This window comes from Elgaria multicarinata, chromosome 15 (assembly GCF_023053635.1).
Source record: "Elgaria multicarinata webbii isolate HBS135686 ecotype San Diego chromosome 15, rElgMul1.1.pri, whole genome shotgun sequence".
NCBI classification, from domain to species: Eukaryota; Metazoa; Chordata; class Lepidosauria; order Squamata; family Anguidae; genus Elgaria; species Elgaria multicarinata.
In genome coordinates this window covers 8,664,950-8,689,854 of record NC_086185.1, presented here as the reverse complement: position 1 = coordinate 8,689,854, position 24,905 = coordinate 8,664,950, and the positions used below count along the sequence as shown (strand labels likewise).

The 24,905-nt window shown below is 44.3% G+C and overlaps 1 protein-coding gene across 1 annotated transcript in view; it reads right to left on the bottom strand.

Moving 5' to 3' along the window:
- Positions 1–20,280: 20,280 nt before the first annotated feature.
- SMARCA1 (SWI/SNF related, matrix associated, actin dependent regulator of chromatin, subfamily a, member 1) overlaps positions 20,281–24,905 on the bottom strand; it is a 48,622-nt gene continuing 43,997 nt past the window's right edge. Inside the window, exons 23-24 of the mRNA XM_063142055.1 lie at positions 22,316–22,426; positions 20,281–20,789 (exon numbers count right to left, since the gene is read on the bottom strand). Coding sequence (XP_062998125.1) covers positions 20,718–20,789; positions 22,316–22,426 — 183 coding nt within the window. The 3' untranslated portion in view covers positions 20,281–20,717. The remainder of the gene's footprint in view (positions 20,790–22,315; positions 22,427–24,905) is intronic.

The window sequence follows — 24,905 nt, the reverse complement described above, 5'->3', positions numbered from 1 at the left end:
ACGCAAAGCATTTTGTTCATTTTCCAGCTAGCTTATTAGTCTGTTCTGCTTCAGTCATGGTGAGGGTTGAGCATCACTGGTCACTGATGAAGCCTAGATTAGAGGTTCGACTATAGATTGATTCTGTACAGGTATTTCATCAAGTCAGGTTTCTCAGGAAGATATGAACAAGGAGAGGACAGCACTATGGAGAGCTCCAAGTGAGGCTGAGGCTGGAAGCAAGACAAGCTTGTCTGTATGCTGCTCCAACAAGTAGCAGATCATCACTGAGCCTTAAGTAGGGGGTTTGGTTTCCTTCAGTCTGGTTAGCTGTGACCCCACAATCAATAAGGCCCTTTCTCTTAAAGAGACCTGCTCTGTTTTAGCAGCCTGAGGCTGCAGTTATACAAGAGTGGTTGTGGCAGGGTAGCATCTTCATGATTGAAGTCCAAGGATAGCAATGCAACCTCCTCTGGATGCAAAAAAAAAAAAAGCGCCATATCATTGGGATGATATTAGGATGTGTTTACTGTAGAAGATGTGTGCTGATGGGAGTAATTGCTGTACAGAGTTCGGCTCATTTTAATTTTTTATGTAATAATGTGTGATAATATGTGTTCGGCTAAAACCCATTCAGGGTAGCCATGAATAAAATTTGTAAATCCTTGTTGGAAACCACTAATGCTTTTCTGTAATGGATTCTTCTTCCTAAACAGTTCACTCAGGAGCCTCTTCTTAGAGAGATCAGGCTTCTCTGAGAATCAGGATTTGGAGTCCTTGACACTTATACTTCCATTACTACAACATTGCCAACTGCTTACTTCGACTAAAAGCATCCAGCACTTCTCATAGAAAGGTGTTTTGATCACAGTCACGCTGCATCATTGGCTTCATAGTCCTAAGGCAGTAAAGGTATAATGATGTAAGAAGAGCCCTGCTGGATCAGACCAGGAGCCTATCTAGTCCAGCATTCTGTTCACACAGTGGCCAGCCAGCTGCCCAAGGGAAACCTCCAACTGATATTGGATGTAGCATGTAGCCATCAGGACAAGCAGCTTTATCCTCCATTGAAGCATCTAATCCTCCTTTAAAGGCATCTAAATTAATGGCCATCACTAAAACTTGTGGTGGCAAATCCCAGAGTTTATGTGTGTGAAGAAATACTTCCTTTTTATACATCCTGAATCTCCCATCAATGAGCTTCATGGGATAACCTGACCCAGTATTATATGAGAGAGAGAGAGAGAGAGAGAGAGAGAGAGAGAGAGAGAGAGAGAGAGAGAGAGAGGTCTTCCCATATATTTTCTCCATGCCATGCATAATTTTGTATACTTCTATCATGTCTTGCCTTGCTTTTTTTTCTAAGCTAAACAAGTCCAAGATGGTGCAACCTTTCCTTTCCTCCTAGGGGAGTTACTCCAGACCCTTGGTCATTTTAGTTGCTTCTTACTGTACTTTTTCCAGCTCTGCAATACACTTTTTTGGATGTGGTGATCAGAACTCTGCACCGTATTCCGAGTGTAGTCACACCATAGATGTATATCAGGGCAGTATAATATTGGCAGTTTTATTTTCAATTAAGAACATAAGAAGAGCCCTGATGCTGAATCAGACCAAGGGTCCATCTAGTCCAGCACTCTGTTCATGCAGTGGCCAACCAGCTGTCAACCAGGGACCAACAAAACAGGACATGGTGCAAAAGCACCTTCCCACCCATGTTCCCCAGCAACTGGTGTACACAGGCTTACCGCCTTAAATACTGGAAATAGCACACAACCATCAGGGCTAGTAACCATCGATAGCCTTTTCCTCCAAGAATTCATCCAACCCCCTTTTAAAGCCATCCAAATTGGTGGCCATCACTACATCTTGTGGCAGTGAGTTCCATAATTTAACTAGTCCTTCCTTTTATTTGTACTGAATCTTCCACCAATTAGCTTCATGGGATGACCCTGGGTCATGGAACCAACCAGAGGGAAGGCAACCCTGGACTTAATCGGTAACAGTGACCATAGTGCTATCAGATTCTATATATACTTCTTTTGTTGAATAGCTTCCTTCGCACTGCTCAGTAACCATGCTGGTGATCTCTTGGACTTGGTGCTACCTTTCCAGACTTGTGGCATATATTGTAGCTGAGCTTCTATTATTGTGATTTTGAGTAAACTTCAAGCATTTTGAAGAGATTTAACACTCTTGACTTCCCCTTTCAGTTTCCATCTTCGTATATGCAATCATCTTCTTAATATAAGTGGATTTAGGAATACATTTTCACAATTTTAAAAGAGTTTGGCAACACAAAACAAAAGTGGGTGGAGAGGACTATTTATTCCAGGACTTGATGACTTTACCAGATGTGGTTTGGAGAGAAAGTGGTTTTTTTAAAAAAAAATACGTAATCAAAATGTTCATTACGTTGGCAATAAATGACCCTAAGCGGTCTCCTTGGATGTCAATTTGATGAAAACATTGCAAATTTCAACAAGTCTGCCAGCCCTCAGGGAACTTTGTTATGCTCCAGTGGAACTGCAAATTTCAAACCAAATTTAGGCATTGGCAGCCAACATAATAAACTCCTTCCAAAAAGGAAGAAGTGAAGAGAAGTTAACCACGAGGCTGGGTAATACAGCTACGAAGACAACTTTGGGGGGACTAAATGCCAGTGCATTTCTTGCTGCCTTGAAAGGCGTTTATTAGGATTGTTACCAAATTCCAAATGGATTTGGAAAACAGATTTGGAGCTGCAGTTCAAATCTCACCTCTGACACCTGGAACCCTTTAGGGCTATTCCTTAGTCTCAGTTCCCCATCTGTTGGTCTGTAAAAAAGGGAAGCCTCCCAGAACCAGTCTGAAAGATGCTGGATTCAGGTGAGTGCTTGGTCCAGCTTATAGAGAAGGGTTGGGTAAAGTGTGTGTGTGTGTGTGTGTGTGTGTGTGTGTGTGTGTGTGTGTGTGTTTGCTCTAACATATACAGTATGAAAACTGCTGGAACAGACTAAGGGTTCATCTAGACCAGCATTCGGTTCACACAGTGGCCCACCAGCTGTTGACCAGGCACCCACAAGCAGGGTATGTTATAACAGCACCCTCCTGCCCATGTTCCCCAGCAACTGGTGTATATAGGCTTGATGCCTCTGATACTGGAGGTAGCACATGGCCATCAGGACTAGTAGCCTTTGATAACCTTCTCCTCCAGGAATTTATCCAACCCCCTTTAAAAGCCATCCAAATTGGTGGCCATCTCTACATCTCATGGTTGTAAATTCCATAGTTTAACTATGCACTGAGTGAAGAAGTCCTTCCTTTCATCCATCCTGATTTTCCTGGGACATACCAGGAATGTAGAAGCAGTTGTAAAGCATGGAATAGCGTTGGAGGGGTGGGTGGGAGAGAAATGTTAGGTGTGCGCTACAGAGCTGATGGGGGAATGAGTGATGTCTGAGAGGGCTAGGATTCTCTGAACATTGTCTCTACACCTGTCTCATGCCTGTTTTGCAGTCACTGCTCTCTCTGCAAAAATGGGAAACGTGTGCAAATCAAGAAGCGACCGAACAGGAGATTTGTGCAAATTCCCCCAAGTTCGTGCGTATTTCCTAATTTGCGCAAATTTTCTCCGTAGGTTAAAGCGGGACTGATTCAGTCCACAGAGAAAAGTTGCGGGATTTTGGAAAGTTGTGCCAATCCAAATGGGACTCGGGAGTGAGAAAAACACAAGTAAGCGTCCAACAACTTGCAAATACCTTTGGCAATGCTCAGGCTTGCCTCTGGAGCTTCAAACTGCACATGCTCGCATGTTTTGAGAGCAAAAATGAATTTTCCATACTCCTGACTCTCTGGGTAGCATTTTCACTAGGCTGGTTGGGTCCCCCCAGTATTTGCAAATCACTGCCTTGGCTGGCATGAGTACTGCGAAGAGGCGTTTCCCGTGTTCCATCTCTTGGGCATGTTGTGATGTTCAGGACAGGCCCAGCTGCTGCCTCTTTGGACTACAAGGGCTGGGTAGCAGTCCTCTGCTACTTTCGGCCTGAATCCCTTTGGGGATGATTAGAAGCAGCCCTGCCCTTTGCAGCACAAAAGGCTGCCGACCCCAGGCACTGCCTGGAGGCATCTGTGTGACTCTTTTCCTTCCTCACTCAACAGAAAAAAATGGAAACAAGAACCCAGCAGGTTGCTTTTGAGTCTCGGTCTGAGTGCTGAGACATCGAGCAGCTTTAGAAGAATTCATTGAGACACACAGAGAAACACACAGCGGTTGCGGAAGTAGAAGGACATCTTTACAGGAACCCACAAGGAGGCAAAAATCTCACTCAAGAGTGTCTTTTATTTATTTTTTAAAAAAAGTTATAAATGGGTTAATTTGTCATTTAAGTATTCCTGTTTTCCGTCTCTGAAATGTTAGAGGGTTTGAAACAGGCCCTACCTTGCTAAATGGCCTCATTAAGAAATGAATCAGGATTAGAGGAAGGTAATAAATCCTTTCTTTAACTATCCCATCAGTAGAGAATAGAACGGACATTAAAGTGCGTTGATATGTTGTTAAACTTAAGTAACATGGAGCTGTGATTAGATCCCAGTGGTTCCACACCAAGCTCTTGTTTGACAACAGGAAATGGGGAGGGGGGGCGTAGCTCAGTGGTAGAGAATCAGCTTTGCATGCAAAAGGTCCAAGGTTCGATCCCTGGCTTCTCCAGGTAGGACGAGGAAAAGTATCTCACCTGAAACTCTGGAGAGCTGCTGCCAGTCAGTGTCGACACTACTGGGCTAGATGGACCAATGTTCTGACTTGGTGTAAGGCAGCTTCTGATGTTCCTACCATGTCCACCATGTCCACCATGTTGATGGTGATCATACACATCCGTTTATCGTGAAGCAGTATGCAAGCAATTGGCAAGGAGCCTCGTGTGGCGCAGAGCAGTAAAGCAGCAGTTTCTGCAGCTGAAACTCTCCCCATGGCCTGAGTTCGATCCCAGCGGAAGCTGGTTTCAGGCAGCCGGCTCGGGTTGACTCAGCCTTCCATCCTCCAGAGGTCGGTAAAATGAGTACGCAGCTAGCTGGGGGAAAGGTAATCACGGCCGGGGAAGGCAACGGCAAACCACCCTGCTATAAGGCCTGCCAAGAAAATGTCAGCGGAAGCTGGTGTCCCTCCAAGAGTCAGTAATGACTCAGTGCTTGCACGAGAGGTTCCTTTCCTTCCTTCCCGCCCCCCCCCAATGTATACACAGCTCTAAAAGGTGTGTTCAGCTACGATATACAATCCTTCTTTGGCCATTGGCAGCACCTTCTCCAGGCAAAGACAACCGACGTGCCCTCCTTTACGAAGAGAGATGCAAAAGACCTGATCAGCTTCCTCGATTGCTTTATCCTCTGTGGAAGAAAGTAACTTTTAATAAAGTGCACCACTGCCAGAGTAAAATTGATCAGATCACAGAGTTGGCATAATAGGATTTAATTCTGCTTCAGATGTGCTAGTTTTAATAAAAAAGGATTGAAGAAAGCTAAAATAAATTACACAGAAAGGTCAGGCTTATTGCTTGTACAGTTATGTTAACTTTACCAGAGACATTTTTAGAGCCCGTATTTATGAGACCTTTTGATTTTGGGAGGCGGGATATAAAACCACATCTACGGTTCCCCCATTATTTGCAACAGTGATTCATTTGCAAGCGACAGTCCTCGGCACTGTAACACAGCATCTTTAAGGGGTGTTCATATATACTGATGACTTGTTTATAGAGCAGGTTTCCCCAATATATTACCAAAACTCTCTTCCCTTCCATGAGAAAATTGCGAGATCTTAACTAATTTGAGGCCTATGAACTATGGACTTGTTTCTACATCTTGTTCTGTAAGTGTGATGGGTGATCTCTCGTGCCTGAGTAAGATCATCTTCCGTAATTAGAGATTTTAATGGTGGGTCTACAGATGATGGTGGAGGCCGGTCCTGGATCCACACAGCCCCCCACAGTGAGGACACCGGTTCCCTGATAGAAGATGGTCACGATGAGGATTTGCTTGACATGCTTTCTGCTTAGCTCATATATCTCTTTCACATGGTCTTTGCTCTTCTTCAAAATCCGTAGCACCTTTGGTAAAGGCCAACCTCCATTTCAGATGCTCCTTGGCCAATCCTCCCATTTCTCAATGTCCATTTTACATTTCTACAAGTTAACTTTGAGCAGGGCTGGTGCTAGACTATTTTGCGCCCTAGGCAGGTGAGCTGCTTTCACCCACCCACACCCACCCCAGCATACCTGGGCACCATTGCACCCGCCCAGCTGAAGCGAAGCCAGGATGCTGGGGTGGGGGGTGGCGGCTTTGGAACGGCGCGCCCGGCCAGAAGCCGCTCTGGGGGAGTGACTTCCGGGCACGCCATTTCGAAGCCATCAGCCCCAGCGTCCTAGCTTCACTTCAGCTGGGCGCCCACCCAGCCGAAGCAAAGCCAGGACGCTGGGGTGGGGGGGGGGGCGTGGCTTCACTTCAGCTGAGTGGGCACCCAGCCGAAGCAAAGCCAGGATGCTGGGGTGGGGTGGGCGGGTGTGGCTTCACTTCAGCTGGGTGGGCGCCCCCCAGCCAAAGCAAAGCCAGGATGCTGGGGCAGGCAGGCGGCTTCAGAACGGCGTGTCCGGAAGCTGCCCTCTCAAAGCCGCTGTGGGAGAGCGGCTCCCAGGTGCGGTGTGCGGCGCCCCTCTTACCTTGGCGCTCTAGGCAGCCGCCTGAGTGGCCTCTATGGTAGCACCAGCCCTGACTTTGAGAACATCTTTCAACCTCTTTTTCTGCCCTCTGAGGTTACGTTTTCCGCCCTTAAGTTGGGAGAAGAGCAGGTGTTTTGGAAGACGGCCATCAGGCTATTGTACAACGACATGCCTGGTCCAGCAAAGTTGATTTTGGATTATCATCGTTTCCATGCTGACACTGATGTTTGTCCATCTATCTTCCCAAGTAATTTGCAGAATTTTCCAGAGAATAATTGAGGGTTTTGTTGGTGCACTGGTTCAAGAGTGTGTAAGTCCACATGAGAAAGTAAATTCCTTCTGCATCGCTAGGAGACACCCCCATCCTGTGGGGGGAAAGAAACTTGCTAATAAGCAGGAGTGCTCAAAAGCTTGAAGCAGAAAGGGTGGATTCCACGAATTAAATTCAGCAACCTTCTGCAGTAGCAGATGTTGCTCATGACTGCACCTTCTTTCATGGGGATCAGGGCCTGTTCGCTATGAAAAGTGCGAGAGAAAAACCATCACAACTGCTAGCTTTACAGAACTAGCTTTTTTTTTTGGCCTGCGTCCAAAACCCTAAGCCTTGAGGACTCCAGGTGAGATCATTTTTCCTCTTTTCCATACCTCAGCGGGGAAATAAAACACAAACCGGCGCATGCAAGACATACTGTGGAAGTCACGGAAGCCACATCGCCACATATGCTCAGCCACCTGCCTCTCCGAACACTGGCGATTCATCTTGTCCCACTGGATATTGATCAAATAAAAGACTCACTCACTCACTCTCTCCAAGCTAAACAAGGGAAGCTTTTTGCTGTACAAAGGCCTGGCGTGGTTTTGAATAGGGAAGCTGTGAAGGTACCTCTTCTTGACTTTGGCGGGATGCTCAATTCTGTGCATGAACCTCAAGTTCAAGTTGCTTTGTTGCACTTGAGAGAAAATAGTTTTCCGGTCACAAAATATAATAATTATTATCATTTATTTACTGCATTTATATCCCGCCCTTTTCCTCCAAGGAACCCAAGGCGGTGTACATAATCCTCCTCTCCATTTTATCCTCACAACAACAACCCTGTGAGGTGGGTTGGGCTGAGAGTCTGTGCCTGGCCCTAAGTCACCCAGTGGGTTTCCATGGCCAAGTGGGGACTAGAACCTGGATCTCCCAACTCCCAGTCCAACTTTTTAGCCACTACACCACCCTGAGTTCTTCTGCCCACAAAGGGCCCTAACAGTGTTTTAATAGCTTCCTCTGCCCACAAAGAGCCCTAACAGTGGTACGTGTGGATGCTTTGTGCACAGTAGTGAACAAGCCGTTTGCAGGAGGATGCTCCTGACCCCCAAGATTGTAGACATTCATGTGGTCTTGCAACCTACGTGGATGGTGAATACAACACTGCGTCAGCTTAGAGCAGGGATGAAAATGCAGAGGGGGGGGAATACAAAGAATAAAAACAAAATGGCACCCCTAGCTGCAACAGAGTCCCAAAGGGGTCAAACTTAGTTTGCAAAGAAGCTAAGCCTGACCCTTTGGGCACTCCATAGCAGTTCTGGGTGCAATTTAGTTTGCAAAAGCTTCTTTTTTTCCTTTTGGGGATGAGGGGCACCAGCCCCTCCTGGGGGTAGTGAAGGCCACACTGCAGGGCTGCTGCACGTTGCCCACCCCTGGCTTAGAGAGTCAGGGCTGGTCTGCGCACACCATCCAGAGGGCACTTGAAAGACCTGCCAGCGTGGTAACTGCAATGAGAGGAATGCCTTACCACCCCGTGGGCCAGATCTATTCTCCAGGATGATGAATATCTTTTGGTGCCAATGGATGGTTATTGTCTTAGCCTAACTGCCATGGAGGGAGTAATTTGCAAGTCGAATTGAAGATCGTGAGGGAAGGGTTAATTCTCCTCTCCCCACTTCCTGCAACAATCCCAAACACACACACACAAATTTCTCCCTGCATGGCAATGCAGCAATTATTTTATTTGAGATCATTTGACTGAGAAATTAATTTGCTGGCTTTTCCTCCTGTGAAATTTAAATAATTCCTAGTAATTATTTCTACCTCTGCATATGTAGATACGAATAGATATAAATCAGCATATGCAAATGTTATGCAGATCTGCATGGAATCGGTGTGGAACCCAGTTCTGCTTGGATCATTCCCACTACTAAGGGAGGTGTCACCCAGAGGCAGTGAATAGCATATTGGAGAAAACAGGAAAGGGTGTGAAAAAGAGAAGGGTAAAAAAAAAATAAGGGGAAAAATCCCTCATTGCTGGAACATGAAGGGCCAAACTAGAAGTGACATTTGTTGCAAAGTTCGCCTTTGAGTAGCTGGTTTTTTAAAATAATAAATATCTGGGGGGGGAGGAATTAAGATGGAGGGAGAGGAGCTTTAACACACACACACACACACACACACACACACACACACACACACACACACACACACACAGAGTCCCAATAGAACCCCTGTGGTTTGTTTTTGGTTGTGAACAGTGGGTTGTTCATGGTTAACAAACCATGGTTTGTGAGCACAGCTGGGTTAAGACAAATCCACCACCCACAGTTCAACAACCTACGGGTCAACAACAACTCACACTCAACCCTTACTCAACCTTGAGTATGGGCTGTTCTGTTGTGTGAACCCAGCCATTGTCAGCCACCCCCTTTTAATGTAGTCTTGAATGATTTGGTTTCATCATTGTTGAATGCAGATGGACACGATCCAAATCTTGGACTAAGGCAGATCTCATTGTTGTCATACGCAGATGTTGCTCTAATACGTTCTTTAAACTAATTGGGTTTCAACCAGCTATGATGGGACTTCTCTGAGTATTGTGATTTTTAAAACCAACAACTCGTTGATCAAAATTTTTTCAGAATCTAAAATCATGGGTTGGTTTGTTTTTCAAAATTGAGGAATCATAAGGTGGAATACTTCGGAACAGGATGAAGAATTTATTTATTTATTTATTTGTTTGTTTGTTTATTTATTTTATTACATTTATATACCGCCCCACAGCAGAAGCTCTCTGGGCGGTTTACAACAATTAAAAATAATAAACATTAAAAGTATACCAAATTTAAAAACCATCAAAAACATTAAAAAACAGTATAAAAACAACAGTATCCATTTAAGAACAACAATTCTGGGGTCCATTAAAAACAAACTTAACGTTGTTAAGTATTTAGGGCTTTGTTTTCAGTATAATTTCAAGTGGAACTTAAATAGAAATATATTTACACTAGAAATGTAAATATAAATTTGAATCTGGGAATTGCACTGTGTCTGCAGTTCATTTTTATTAGAGTCTGAAACATCTGGGAGAGGTCCTTTCCACAATCAACTGCTAATTTCTGTCTTTTTTACTGGAAATGATGGGGGAGGGGTTGATCCTGGGACCCCTTCTTCATACAAAGCAAGCTGCTCTACCACTAACCTGCAACGAAGAGACAATGAAAAATGCGCAGCAGTACAGCTAGGTGATTTTATATCCTGGCTTTCCTGATTAAGAAAAACAATTTGAACAAAGTCAACTCTTCCGAAACATGGATAAACCGACGTATGTTGACGAAACCATGGACTGACCAAATAACAAATGAAGACCTACTCAAAGGTCAAACTCATTTGTCCGCTCCGCAGACAAGCTGGAGTATGTTCAGAGGAGGGCAACCAAGATGATCAGGGGTCTGGAAACAAAGCCCTATGAAGAGAGACTGAAAGAACAGGGCATGTTTAGCTGTAAGAAGAGAAGACTGAGGGGAGACATGATAGCACTCTTCAAATACTTGAAAGGTTGCCACACAGAGGAGGGCCAGGATCTCTTCTCGATCCCAGAGTGCAGGACACAGAATAACGGGCTTAAGTTACAGGAAGCCAGATTCCAGCTGGACATCAGGAAAAATGTCCTGACTGTTAGAGCAGTACGACAATGGAATCAGTTACCTAGGGAGGTTGTGGGCTCTCCCACACTAGAGGCATTCAAGAGGCAGCTGGACAACCATCTGTCAGGGATGCTTTAAGGTGGATTCATGTATTGAGCAGGGGGTTGGACTCGATGGCCTTGTAGGCCCCTTCCAACTCTGCTATTCTATGATACACAGGGTAAACAAATCAACAGAGTGAATAAATACCATCAAAAGAAGAAAATTGCAATATCTTGATCATATTGTTCGAGGAGAAAAATGCACCATTCTCCAACTTATTATACAAGGGGAAACTGAAGGGGAAAGATCCGTGGGAAGAAGACGAACATCATGGCTAAAGAACTCAAGGAGATGGTATAGCTGTACTTCTTTACAACTATTTAGAGCAGCAGCATCAAAAACAAAAATAGTTGTAAGAAGATTTCCTGATGTTATTGTGTATGGCTTCTGTTGTGAAACACAGAACTCACCTTTCTCTTCTCCTCACACAACCCCCATTCCACGCTTCACAACGTTCATAAGAACATAAGAAGTGTCCTAATGCTGGATCAGACCAAGGGTCCATCTAGTCCAGCACTCTGTTCACACAGGGGCCAGCCAGGGACCAACAAAGCAGGACATGGTGCAACAGCACCCTCCCACCCATGTTCCCCAGCAACTGGTACACACAAGCTTATTGCCTCGAATACTGGAGTTAGCACACAAACATCAGCCATTGGTAGCCTTTGCCTCCAGGAATTTATCCAACCCCCTTTTGAAGCCATCCAGATTGGTGGCCATCACTACATCTTGTGGTAGTGAGCTCCGTAATTTAACTATGCAGTGTGAAGAAGTACTTCCTTTTATTTGTCCTGGATCTCCCACCAATCAGTTCCTGATATGTTAGAACACCAACACAATTTGCCATCCCATATTTTGAAAACCACTTAAGGATTTTTCATATATTAAGAAGAAACTAAGTATTGGTAAGCAATCAATCAATAAAGATATATGTATTCTGATCATGTGCAGCTTTGTATTTGAAACTCAATGAAATCACAACACCATCGTGATTGCAAGAATAAAACGGAGTCTGCTTCTGCTGCCCTCATCACCTACTACTCCCTGGGAGGACATTTGTTCAACCAGCCAGCCACCGGGTGGAAGGATCTGGATTTTGACCCCAAAGTCCAGCTGTACCTGCACCACTCAATTGGGTATACAACTTGTTCACCACATGGCAGCATTGATCTGGAAACAAAGCCCTATGAAGAGAGAATGAAACAACTGAGCATGTTTAGCCTGGAGAAGAGATTGAGGGGAGACATGATAGCACTCTTCAAATACTTAAAAGGTTGTCACACAGAGGAGGGCCAGGATCTCTTCTCCATCATCCCAGACTGCAGGACATGGAATAATGGGCTCAAGTTAAAGGAAGCCAGATTCTGGCTGGACATCAGGAAAAATGTCCTGACTGTTAGAGCAGTACGACAATGGAACCAGTTACCTAGGGAGGTGGTGGGCTCTCCCACACTAGAGGCCTTCAAGAGGCAGCTGGACAGCCATCTGTCAGGGATGCTTTAAGGTGGAATCCTGCACTGAGTGTGGGGTTGGACTCCATGGCCTTGTAGGCCCCTTCCAACTCTACTATTCTGTGATTTTATGATTTGGGAACACTCTGCGATGTTCACAATGAACTGAAAACCATTGCAGAAAGCTTCCTGCTTCAGATCGCCATACAAAATATTGAACCGCTCAGATATATGTGTCTAGTTGGGCTCACTGCCTCCACCTCAAGAACTATTATAGGATGTTGGGAGCTCCTCTGGAAAATCCCGATGGACTGCACAAGAGAAGTCATGCAACTTCGTCCCTGCTTTTTTGCTTTATCTTGTGCTTACAGCTCCATGAAGACTACAATAATCTTTCATACTTATTGGAGAAGGGGGAAGACCTCCCTTGCTAATGCCAGGAAAAACTGATCCATTGTCCTTTTGCTTCGTGTGGTTGGAATCAATAATTGCCGCTATCGACCGAGGACGTAAATTCAAAGCATTAATTTACATTGAGTACCTTAACCTAATAAAAAGGCAACAACTGAATTTGCCAAAATTGATTTCCCTTTTGTTTTCGAGAGAAAATCTCCAGGTCTGTGTGGGAAACAAAGCATCGATAAGTTGTAGTGTACAAAAGCAGTTAATTATCAGTAAATAATATCACAAAGTCAAGAACTAAAGCTTCTCCGAGAAGAAAATGTATTGTTAGCCTAGATCAGAGATCTCCAATGTGTGTGTGTGTGTGGGGGGGAATGCAACCACAGATGTTTCTCTTGGTGCCGACCAAACTCTCTGGCCGTCCTAATTTTTATTTTATTTCTGAACCGTTGTTGTTGTTATTATTATTATTATTATTATTATTATTATTATTATTATTATTATTATTATTATTATTCATGCAATCCTATGCATGTTGAGAGAGAAAAATGTCCTACAACTCTCAACATTCGCAGCCAGTCATTGGATTTATGTCCTTAAAAGATTACCCGGGAGTCTTTCTTATGAACTTCCTTTATTTGTGAGATGCAGCATCATGACTAAAAGTGACTTTAAAGTACTGATGATGTTCTAATAATAATCTACCTATAGATTAGCCATTTGCAAGTACCCCTAATAATAATCTACCTATAGATTAGCCATTTGCAAGTACCCCTAATAATAATCTACCTATAGATTAGCCATTTGCAAGTACCCCTAATAATAATCTACCTATAGATTAGCCATTTGCAAGTGCCCCTAATAATAATCTACCTATAGATTAGCCATTTGCAAGTGCCCCTAATAATAATCTACCTATAGATTAGCCATTTGCAAGTGCCCCTAATAATAATCTACCTATAGATTAGCCATTTGCAAGTACCCCTAATAATAATCTACCTATAGATTAGCCATTTGCAAGTGCCCCTAATAATAATCTACCTATAGATTAGCCATTTGCAAGTACCCCTAATAATAATCTACCTATAGATTAGCCATTTGCAAGTACCCCTAATAATAATCTACCTATAGATTAGCCATTTGCAAGTACCCCTAATAATAATCTACCTATAGATTAGCCATTTGCAAGTACCCCTAATAATAATCTACCTATAGATTAGCCATTTGCAAGTACCCCTAATAATAATCTACCTATAGATTAGCCATTTGCAAGTACCCCTAATAATAATCTACCTAATAATCTACCATTTTACTATAGGAAAGCCCTTATTAATTGATTGATAGCATTTTTGCACATACTCTTTAGTAGAATCATAGAATTGTAGAGTTGGAAGGGGCTTATAAGGCCATCATGTCCAACCCCCTGCTCAATGCAGGAATGTTTTAGGATGTTTTTTAGGATGTTTTTAACAATGTATATTGTTTTAATTGAGTATTATGTATTTTATCATTTATTGTTGTTCCCCGCCTCGATCAAAATGGAGAGGCGGGCAAGAAATATTTATTATCATCGTACCGCTCTAACAGGCAGGACTTTTTCCTGATGTCCAGCCGGAATCTTCCTGTAACTTGAGCCCATGATTCCGTGTCCTGCACTCTGGGAGGATTGAGAAGAGATCCTGGCCCTCCTCTGTGTGACAACCTTTCAAGTACTTGAAGAGTGCTATCATGCCTCCCCTTAGGCTTCTCTTCTCCAGGCTAAACATGGCTAGCAGTCTCTCCTCATAGGGTTTTGCTTTCAGACCCCTGATCATCCTCGTTGCCCTCCTCCGAACATGCTTCAGCTTGTCTGCATCCTTCTTGAAGTGTTGTGAATAGATGGTTAAAGGTGCAATCCTATGCATGTTTAGACAGAAATGCCCTAAAACTCTCAGCATTCCATGCTGGCAGGAAATACTGGAAGCCGTAGAACTTTTCTCTGTTTAAACATGCATAGAGTTGCACCCTAATGAGTTTTAGCCCAGCTCAGCTATTATGCTTCATTGCTATGATATTAAGATATATTCAAATAAAGCAGCAGCAGTTGATGAAAGCCTCCTTGAAAGACCAATACCATGCAACAGAAGGAGCGCCATCCAATTTTTTGTAAAAGTGCAGATGGAGGAGGAAAAAAACGCCTATTGGCATAAAGATAATAAAAATGTAAAAAAAGCTCATGGCTTACCAATACAGTCATTTACTAAGTTGCTGACTTTACTATAAAATGTGAGTATTTTATATCCAGTTCTTCAATTTGATTGACATCTAATTAAATTTTTTACTAGGTTAAAACTTCGTGAAGGACTCCCAATTGCATTCAAGCCATTGCTTCAGCAAAGGGCCAAATGATAGAGGACTCTCCGAAACATGCGGGCTGATCATTTATTTAAGTCATGGAAATTGCTTGGAATGTTTTAAAATCCAACGGCAATTATATTTTGCAAGCAAAGCTCAAGTGTCCGCACATTTTGATACAACGGCTTGGAAGCCTGGACTTTCTGGTGTGGACAAAATTGCAGAGTTAAGACTGCTGTGCTTCAGAAGCAGGTAGAGCTTACTTTTACTTTATGGAAATGTCTTCTTAGGACAATTCCACAATAATTGACATTTTCAATAGGTACACTGCTGTTTCAGGCAAGGATTTTTGAACGAATGGGGCAATGCGTGGTTGGTAGCATAGGCGTGCGCAAGAGCTGTGCTGGGTGTGCCTAAACACACCTTAATATCTCAAGCAGTAAGTGCTGAATTGAGCGGGGCATTGAGTAGGGATCCATAGAATCATAGAATAGCAGAGTTGGAAAGGGCCTACAAGGCCATCGAGTCCAACCCCCTGCTCAATGCAGGAATCCACCCTAAAGCATCCCTGACAGATGGTTGTCCAGCTGCCTCTTGAAGGCCTCTAGTGTGGGAGAGACCACAACCTCCCTAGGTAACTGGTTCCATTGTCGTACTGCTCTAACAGTCAGGAAGTTTTCCCTGATGTCCAGCTGGAATCTGGCTTCCTTTAACTTGAGCCCGTTATTCCATGTCCTGCACTCTGGGAGGATCGAGAAGAGATCCTGGCCCTCCTCTGTGTGACAACCTTTTTAGTATTTGAAGAGTTCTATCATGTCTCCCCTCAATCTTCTCTTCTTCTGGCTAAACATGCCCAGTTCTTTCAGTCTCTCTTCATAGGGCTTTGTTTCCAGACCCCTGATCATCCTGGCTGCCCTCCTCTGAACACAATCCAACTTGTCTGCGTCCTTCTTGAATTGTGGAGCCCAGAACTGGACGCAATACTCTAGATGAGGCCTAACCAGGGCCGAATAGAGAGGAACCAGTACCTCATGTGATTTGGAAGCTGTACTTCTATTAATGCAGCCCAAAATAGCATTTGCCTTTCTTGCAGCCATATCGCACTGTTGGCTCATATTCAGCTTGCGATCTACAACAATTCCAAGATCCTTCTCGTTCGTAGTATTGCTGAGCCAAGTATCCCCCAGCAATACTACAAACGAGAAGGATCTTGGAATTGTTGTAGATCGCAAGCTGAATATGAGCCAACAGTGCGATATGGCTGCAAGAAAGGCCAATGCTATTTTGGGCTGCATTAATAGAAGTATAGCTTCCAAATCACGTGAGGTCCTGGTTCCTCTCCATTCGGCCCTGGTTAGGCCTCATCTAGAGTGTTGCATCCAGTTCTGGGCTCCACAATTCAAGAAGGACGCAGACAAGCTGGAGGGTGTTCAGAGGAGGGCAACCAGGATGATCAGAGGTCTGGAAACAAAGCCCTATGAAGAGAGACTGAAAGAACTGGGCATGTTTAGCCTGGAGAAGAGAAGATTGAGGGGAGACATGATTGTTGTTGTTTATTCGTTCAGTCGTTTCCGACTCTTCGTGACTTCATGGACCAGCCCACGCCAGAGCTTTCTGTCGGCTGTCGCCACCCCCAGCTTCCCCAAGGTCAAGTCTGTCACCTCCAGAATATCATCCATCTATCTTGCCCTTGGTGGGCCCCTCTTCCTTGGGAGACATGATAGCACTCTTCAAAGACTCAGTCGGATGGTCCTCCAGCTGCTCTCTGGTGGCACCGCCACCACACTGAAGAACTGCTGCTCCTGAGAGGGCACCGTTGCTTCCGGCAGCAGGAGTGAAAAGGAATCTCTCTGCTGGGAGCCGCACCCCATCAACCACTAGGCCTCTGCTAGAGCTTGTATTTCCAAATGAGTATTCAATAAATGTTCACCATTTTTTTAAAAAAAAAACCTGGGTGTACACCCTAACGAAATACGGTGCACACGCCTATGGCTGGTAGTTAATCACAATTTCTGTTGACCATATGAAGTCACCTTAGACTGATTGGGTCCCATCTTGTCCAGTGTTGCTTAGTCTTGACTGGAGGTGGCTCTCCGAGGCTGAGGCAGAGATCTTTCCCAGCCCTGCTTTGGTGTAATTTCAAAATCCCATTATTAATAAATCCAACCCATTATTAATAAATTCATTCCTAAAACTTTGATGCCTTCTCTCAAGACCAAAACAAAAGAACACTTGCCGCCTGAGGCAGCTCCCTCCCTTTGCCTAAGGGTAGGGCCGGTTATCTCTGATGCTGTTATCCCTGAACCGACTCAGATAATGCCTCCTGGGTCATTATGTTCTCATGTTCGCCAGTCTCTGGAATTATTTAGTGATCATGGAACGTCTTTAATCCTTTCATTGCACTTGGACAAACAACTTCCACCTGCAGAAGGGACCTTTATCCAGCTCTGCGCAGTGGAGGCTGAGCCCAATGACAATGCCTGGCAGGAAGGGAGATATTGCCGCAGTGTGTCGTCTCGGACATCCTCTCCCTCAGGGCCGGAGGGCTCCCGATTAAATTTGTTTGCTCTCTTGTGCACCCTCCGCATTTCGGGGGGGGGGGGGAGCTAGAACCTTTCTTGTATGCCTCCATGTGGCATTTACACCAAAACAAAGCACAATGCTAATCCACAATAAGAGCCGGCATTTCACAGACCAACGAAGATCGGAAATGAGAAGCATCCCGTGGCTTCAGAGCGAGATAAAAGCTGCACACGGAGCAATTGCATCTCACTTTGATTTGCACAGCGTCACAATAGCTTGTGTTTAGACTTTGTGATTTTATATATAAATAAAATAAACGTTGGCCCGTCTTTTGTGTGTTGCAATCATCAAAATGCCAAGCCAAAAGGTGGCATGTGGGGTTTGATTTTTTTTTTTCCCCGTTGGGGTTATTATTCTCCTGCACCTATTGAATTCTTTACTTCTGGTTTCTGCTACAGAAACCGTTAACTGTTTTCCTTCCTTCCACAAAAATCACAAATGCTCCAACCGACCTTCTTTACGGACAATGGGCCCCGTTTTCTGGAACTTGTCCCCGCTTATTTTATTATATTTCCCTGCTGTGTGGTTTTATGGTTTAACGGACCAACTCCTGTTTTAAATAATGTTATTCATCTCAATCATGCTTTTAGCATGTTGTTTTAGCTGCCTCAGAGACCCTTGTTGGGGCTCAGCAATGGGGCTCAGACGTAAGCCCCATTGATTTCAATGCAGCTTACTCCCAGGTAATTGTATATAGGATTGCAGGTGGGCATAGCAATTCTGAGTGGGGTTGGAAACAAAGAGGTGGGTCTTCTGCCACTTCCAAAGCCCTGCTAGTTCATGCCTTCCAGGGCAGGTGAAGGAGGCTTTATCAAGCTTTTAAGCCCGATAAATCTTACTTTCTTTCAGAATCCCGTTCCTTTGAAACCAGTAAGGGGGCAAACATGCTATGACAGCTGTAGGCTGGGACTCTCAGAGGAATGCAGGGCCTGTGGATCCAGTAGATCTAAAGATCTTGCCTCTGGAATGCACCGGTTTAGGTCCCACCACCAGTGGGAACACTGTCAACATTGGACCTTCAGCCGCTGGGACTTCTGCAGGAGGCAGTATTTCAAACATCCGGTCCTAAACCATTTACAGATTTAAAGTTCACCGCAAAGCACTTTATGTTGGGTGTGGAAACAGATCAGCAGGCAATTCAAATGTATAGCATGACTGTTTTGAACACACCAACAAAAATCTGGGCATCTGCATTTTGTGCAAGCTGAAAGTGAGTAAGCATAGAATAGTAGAGTTGGAAGTAGAGATGTGCTCCGCTTCTCCTCGAACCGGAGAAGCAGGAGCGGATGGGGGGGCTTCGCCTCCCCTTAAGGCGGAGGCGAAGAGGATCGGGGGAGCTGCGGAGCGTTGCGGAGCGTATCGAGGTGAAGGCGGATCCTTCGCCTCGATCTGGAGCTCCGCAAAAAAGGTAAGGGGGGGTTACTTGGCCCTGCCGCTGTCGCCCATGCGGCGACGGCAGCAGAGCCAGGTAAGGGGGCAAGGGGGAGGGGGGGTCTTACCTGCGTCTGTTGCAGCCTGTCGCCACCTTCACTAGCGCCCACGGCTCAACCAGGAAGTGTAGGCCGCAATCGGGGCTACAGTTCCTGGTTGAGCTGTGGGCTCTAGTGAAGCTGGGATGGGCCGGGACGGACACAGGGGGAGGAGGGAGGGGGGGGGCCTTACCTGGCGCCACTCCCTGCCACTGCGGAGCTCCGATTCGGAGCCAGAGCTCCGCAGCGGAGCGGAGTGGGCCCTAGGCGGATTGAGGTGGGGCGGATCGGGCGCGAAGAGAATCGGGGGGCCCATGCACACCCCTAGTTGGAAGGGGCCTATGAGGCCATTGAGTCCAACCCCCTGCTCAATGCAGGAATCCACCTTAAAGCATCCCTGACAGATGGTTGTCCAGCTGCCTCTGGAATGCTGCCAAATGAAGAACCAGGTTGCAAGTCACTCACCATTTTCATTTTCTAAGAATGCCTCCAGAACCAAGAAGACATGCAGATTTATTGCGGCATAAGCTTCCATAGACTCGAGCATATTTCATGATACCATTATTATTATTATTATTTATTTATTTATATAGCACCATCAATGTACATGGTGCTGTACAGATTACACAGTAAATAGCAAGACCCTGCCGCATAGGCTAGCCTCTCTTAATTATCTTGTATATAGAAAAGCCCGATAGAAACACTGCAGATAAAGTTATAAAATAATCTGATGGTTAAAAAACAAACACTGTTCAAATGGGCCAGGAAGAACTTCCTGCATCAGAAGATGACATGTTCATTTCTACAAGTTACAAACATTTTAGAGCCTAGAAACCGGTCTATAAATGCAGGAGAAGAGGTGGAAGAATAAACCTTAAATATCTGTTTGCAGGTGGTGGATATCAGTTCTGAATACTGCCCTGTGGAGAGAGAGAAAAAAGCAATAATTCTAAAAATCCCTGCATGTAAAAATCTAGCATGGCAGGGAGAAATTGTCCAGCTCAGCCCACTTCCTTCATACTACCTTCATGCAGTGACTTTATAACGTGGAGGGGCACCCCCCCCCCCAAACAAAGTCACCTGCCCCCTTCAGTTTGTAGTGGTATATGTCACATCATTCTGCCGTTGCGTGTATAGGCCAGACATAGTGTCAGGAGTGTCAACATGTACACAACTACCAGACCCACCCAAAAATGGGACTATGCATAGACATACAAAAGGTACGGTAAATGAATGCATTTCCTCTTGTATCCTGTTACTACTGCAGTAAATATTCTCTAACTCACTTTAAATAAACAAAAGAACCCCCCCCCCGAATAACCCTACGGGAGGGGCTGAGTTGTAAATGAAACACAAGAACATGAAAAGTGTATTTCTCCTCCAGTCATTTTAATTCAGTTTAGTTTTCCACAATCATATAAAGTAGTAAACAACAACAATACAACTACGGAATCAAGGGGGAATACTTTTTTTTTTTTTTGTCAAAGCAGAAGCATATAAAACATATGAAAGCTAAAAACTCAGCACAAGCTTCAAAAGAACAAGGACTGAGTAAATTCTGCTGAAGACATGGGGGGGGGAATCACAAAATGCAAGTGCACAAAAAAAATATTGGAATGCATAAAATATAAAGCTACACATTAGGTAAAGAAAAGCATTGTTAAAATATACAGATCTGCAAAAATTTAAACCATGGGGGATTTGGTGAGGGGGGGAGATACAATGAATACACAGACGGCGTCGATAACATCCGCAGATAAAAGAGGAAAATATGACAGTTTTAAATTGAGCGTTGTTTCCTGGCTTCACGTCTTCACTTTCTTGGCATCCTTTTTTCCAGAGCTCTCTGTGGTAGATTCTGCTTTTCTTTTTTGTGACTGAAGTGGGGGAGAGAGAGAGAGAAACACTTCATTTTCATCTATCTTAACCTTGGAAATATATAATCACACACACACACACACACACACACACACACAGCATTATCCATATGCACAAAATAAAAGAGAATTAAAGAGTGACCCTGGGGGGGGGGGGGCGGAATCAAGTTTTAGAAGAGTCCTAACTTCACAAGGCATTGACAAATTTAGCGAATTTCAATTGCTATTGTTAGCTTAAAGGTTAGCTCCCTGTTACAAAAGCCAGTGAGGTATATGAATGGCCTTGGTAGCACGGAGAGAAGATGAATGACGCCATCTACTTAGAACCCTACACAAAACAGTCTGTAACAATACTTGGCAGCTAATTTTTCTGACAGCCCATGGAGACGAGTGGAGATAGTTCAAGATCACCATGAAGCCACGAGCACGACCACCTATGTGCAACTTGTGGAACAGCTCCTTCCTCCTTGACGGGGGATCTTAACCCACGGTCTACACCCACTGCCTGAAAGCAAGCTGTGTCCTTATATCCTGACGGCAGGTCTCTTTCTGGCAAGGGGAAAGGAGGAGAAGGAAGACCCCATAGCAGCAAAGAGTCTTTTCAAATTCATTTACCTTTACAATTTTAACCATTAGATACCAACTGTCCCAAGGGGCTCATTTTAATTTAGAGCGCTCTACAGTCAGCCTGGGACTGATTGCAGACTCCCTCCCCCATATTAAACTTCCTTTCATGTCATTATTATTATTATTATTATTATTATTATTATTTACATTTATACACCACCCCATAGCCGAAGCTCTCTGGGCAGTTTACAAAGATTAAAACAGTGAACATTAAAAACAAATATACAAAATTTAAAACCATAAAAACAGACAATGTTCATTTAAATCAACTATTCTGGGGTCAGTTTAAAAAAAACTCAGCATATGCTGTTAAATGCCTGGGAGAGGAGAAACGTCTTGGCCTGGCGCCGAAAAGATAGCAATGTTGGCGCCAGGCAAGCCTTGTCGGGGAGATCTTTCCATAATTGGGGGGCCACCACAAAGAAGGCCCCCTCCCTTGTTGCCACCCTCTGAGTAGGCACCCGGAGGAGAACCTTAGATGTTGAGTGTAGTGTTCAGGTAGGTTCATGTCAGGAGAGACGTTCCATCAGGTATTGTGGTCCTAAGCCATGTCATTGAATCAAATCAAGCCCTGTTGCAGTTGCCATCTGTGCAATGTGCCAGGGATGATGGGGATTGTAGTCAATTTCTAGAGGGCCGCTGTTTTCCCACCCCGACACTAAAAGCCTCTGGAGCAGAGGAGCATTCCTCTTTGTCTTTATCCCAGAAGGGTTGTAAAACCTCCCATGTTCATCCAGCCATTGGTCTTTCTAGGACTTTTCTGACTGGAACATTTTTATTTATTTTTGTCTTTTCTGGTTGTTTACATGGGATTCGTTTTATTGTCTCTTATTATAAGCCACTATGAATATATGGTAGAAAAGTGAGAGAAAGACAGGTAAGAAAGGTAAGCAAATTACTGCTGAAGTTTTCGTTCCCCGTTTCTTCTTTTCAGCTTTCTCTTTTTCCTCAATTTCCATATTTTCTTTTTCAATGAGTGATATGAGTGTATTGCAGCGTCTTTGTAGTTCCTGGTAAAGAAAACGTCAAATTCTGTAGCAGTTTAGCCAAACGTACGAGGCAGAAACATAAAGAAAGGCAAGATGTCTGGGAGAAAAGGTGCAGCTAACACAGGTCAACGTTTTGAAACAGCCATGTAGTCTTATTAAAATGTTGTATCATGTTGACAAATTATGTTTCAGGTTTGCTGATTCCAAACTTAGGAGGCTGTCTATAGTAATTAAAATCCACGTGTACTTCATCATAAAACTCAATGGAATGTGGACCTCACCCTCACGATGTCCTATCAGAGCCTGAGGGCACAGACTGCCACCCGGCTACTGAAATTAGATTTTCTGAAAATATTCAGGCATTTGAGAGTCAATTCATTCGAAACATCTACCGGAAACATCCCTCCCTAGAAAATTCCCTCAGACTTCTTTTTATATTATGGTTTTCACTTCCTGACTTGCTTCTGTATAAAACTCTATATTTCTCAAAATATAGAAGAATCGAAAACTTTCTGAAAGAGCACTTTAAATCACTATATAATACATTAAAGTTATTTACGATCCACTTAAAGACATTCTAAGCATTGTACAAAACACACACGTACATTTCATTCAGTGAACAAAACTTTGCCTTCCTCGGAATGCCTGTTGGAAAAATTATGTTTTCAGTATGTACCAAAAGCCCAGAAGAATTGGGGCCTGCCTCATCCGTAGCAGTAGCGAGTTCCAGAGAGCAGACAATTTTTCTTTACATAAAAACTTGCGGTATGCTTTACATAAAAACTTGGCAACCCTTTCATTTTAGTCAATGCTTTAGCCCTAGTGTTTTCCCATCAAGCAATTTTAGAATGTCTGACTAGGACTAAGGAGTCCTGGATTCAAATCCTTACTCAGCCATAATGCTCACTGGGTAATCCTGGGTTAGTCCCTGTATCTCAGCCTAACCTAACTCAGAGGGTTGTTGTGAAGATAAAGTAAACAAGGATGGGGAGACACACCATGCACATCGTCTTGAGCTGCTTGAAAGAAAGGTGGCATATAAAGGAACTTAAAAATTAAACCATCTTCTGCCCATTTTGGAGTTTAAAGGTTAATCGCGAAAATCCCAGCTGATCAGGAGTGGCAAAAGCTGTGTAGATTCAGGGGTGTTCCAAGTGATTCCTCACTACTGCTTCCACATGACGCCTCTCTCCTCACACTGCCATTGATTGATTGATTGATTGATTGATTGCATTTATATCCCGCCTGTGAGGTAGGTTGGGCTGAGAGCCTGTGACTGGCCCAAAGTCACCCAGTGGGCTTCCACGGCCAAGTGGGGACTCGAACCCAGATCTCCTGACTCCCAGTCCAACACTTTAGCCACTACACCACACTGGCCATAGCTCAGGTTGTGTGGAGAATTTCCGTGCCAGTATCCAGAAACATCCAGAACTGATAAGCGCACCATCCACACGACTGGAAGGATCCATGTGGTTAGGTATACCACAGTGAAAGGGAGACGGTCTTACCGAGTAACGGCTTGCCATTGCAATAAAGTAACATGAAGAATCAGTGGATGTAGTGCAGATGCTTCAGCCTACAACTTCCATCAGCCCTAGACAGCAGAGCCAATAGTGAGGGATCATGGGAGTTGCAGGCCAAAATATCTGGAGGACCACAAGCTGCCAAATCCTGATAGCATCAGACACGTACGCCCTCCTGAGCTCATTAGAAGAAGGGTGGAATTAAATGTAGGAAAAAACATGTAAACTAGTCCATAAAGTAGCCTAAGCCTACTAACGTATAGGAGACTATAATACCACAGTTCAAAAAAGACGCAGACAAGCTGGAGCGTGTTCAGAGAAGGGCAATGAGGGTGATCAGGGGTCTGGAAACAAAGCCCCAAGAGGAGAGACTGAAAGAACTGGGCATGTTTAGTCTGGATAAGAGAAGACGGAGGGGAGACATGAGAGCACTCTTCAAATACTTAAAAGGTTGTCACGCAGAGGAGGGCCAGGATCTCTTCTCGATCCTCCCAGAGTGCAGGACACGGAATAACAGGCTCAAGTTACAGGAAGCCAGATTCAGGCTGGACATCAGGAAAAACTTCCTGTTAGAGCAGTACGACAATGGAACCAGTTACCTAGGGAGGTTGTGAGCTCTCCCACACTAGATGCCTTCAAGAGGTAGCTGGACAACCATCTGTCAGGCATGCTTTAAGGTGGATTCCTGCACTGAGCAGGGGGTTGGACTCGATGGCCTTATAGACCCCTTCCAACACTACTATTCTATGATTCTATGTCGAATCTTAATTGAGGCACAGATTATTACCAACAATGTAAGCTGCCATACGTTAGGGTCAGATTATTTGTCCATTTATCCCAGTACTGTCTACTCTGACTGGCAGCAACTCCCCAAGGTCTCAGGCACAGGACTTTCCCACCACCTGCAAACTGATCTTCTTAACAGGAGACACCAAGGACTGGATCTAGGATCAAATGCATATAAAGCAGGTGGCCCC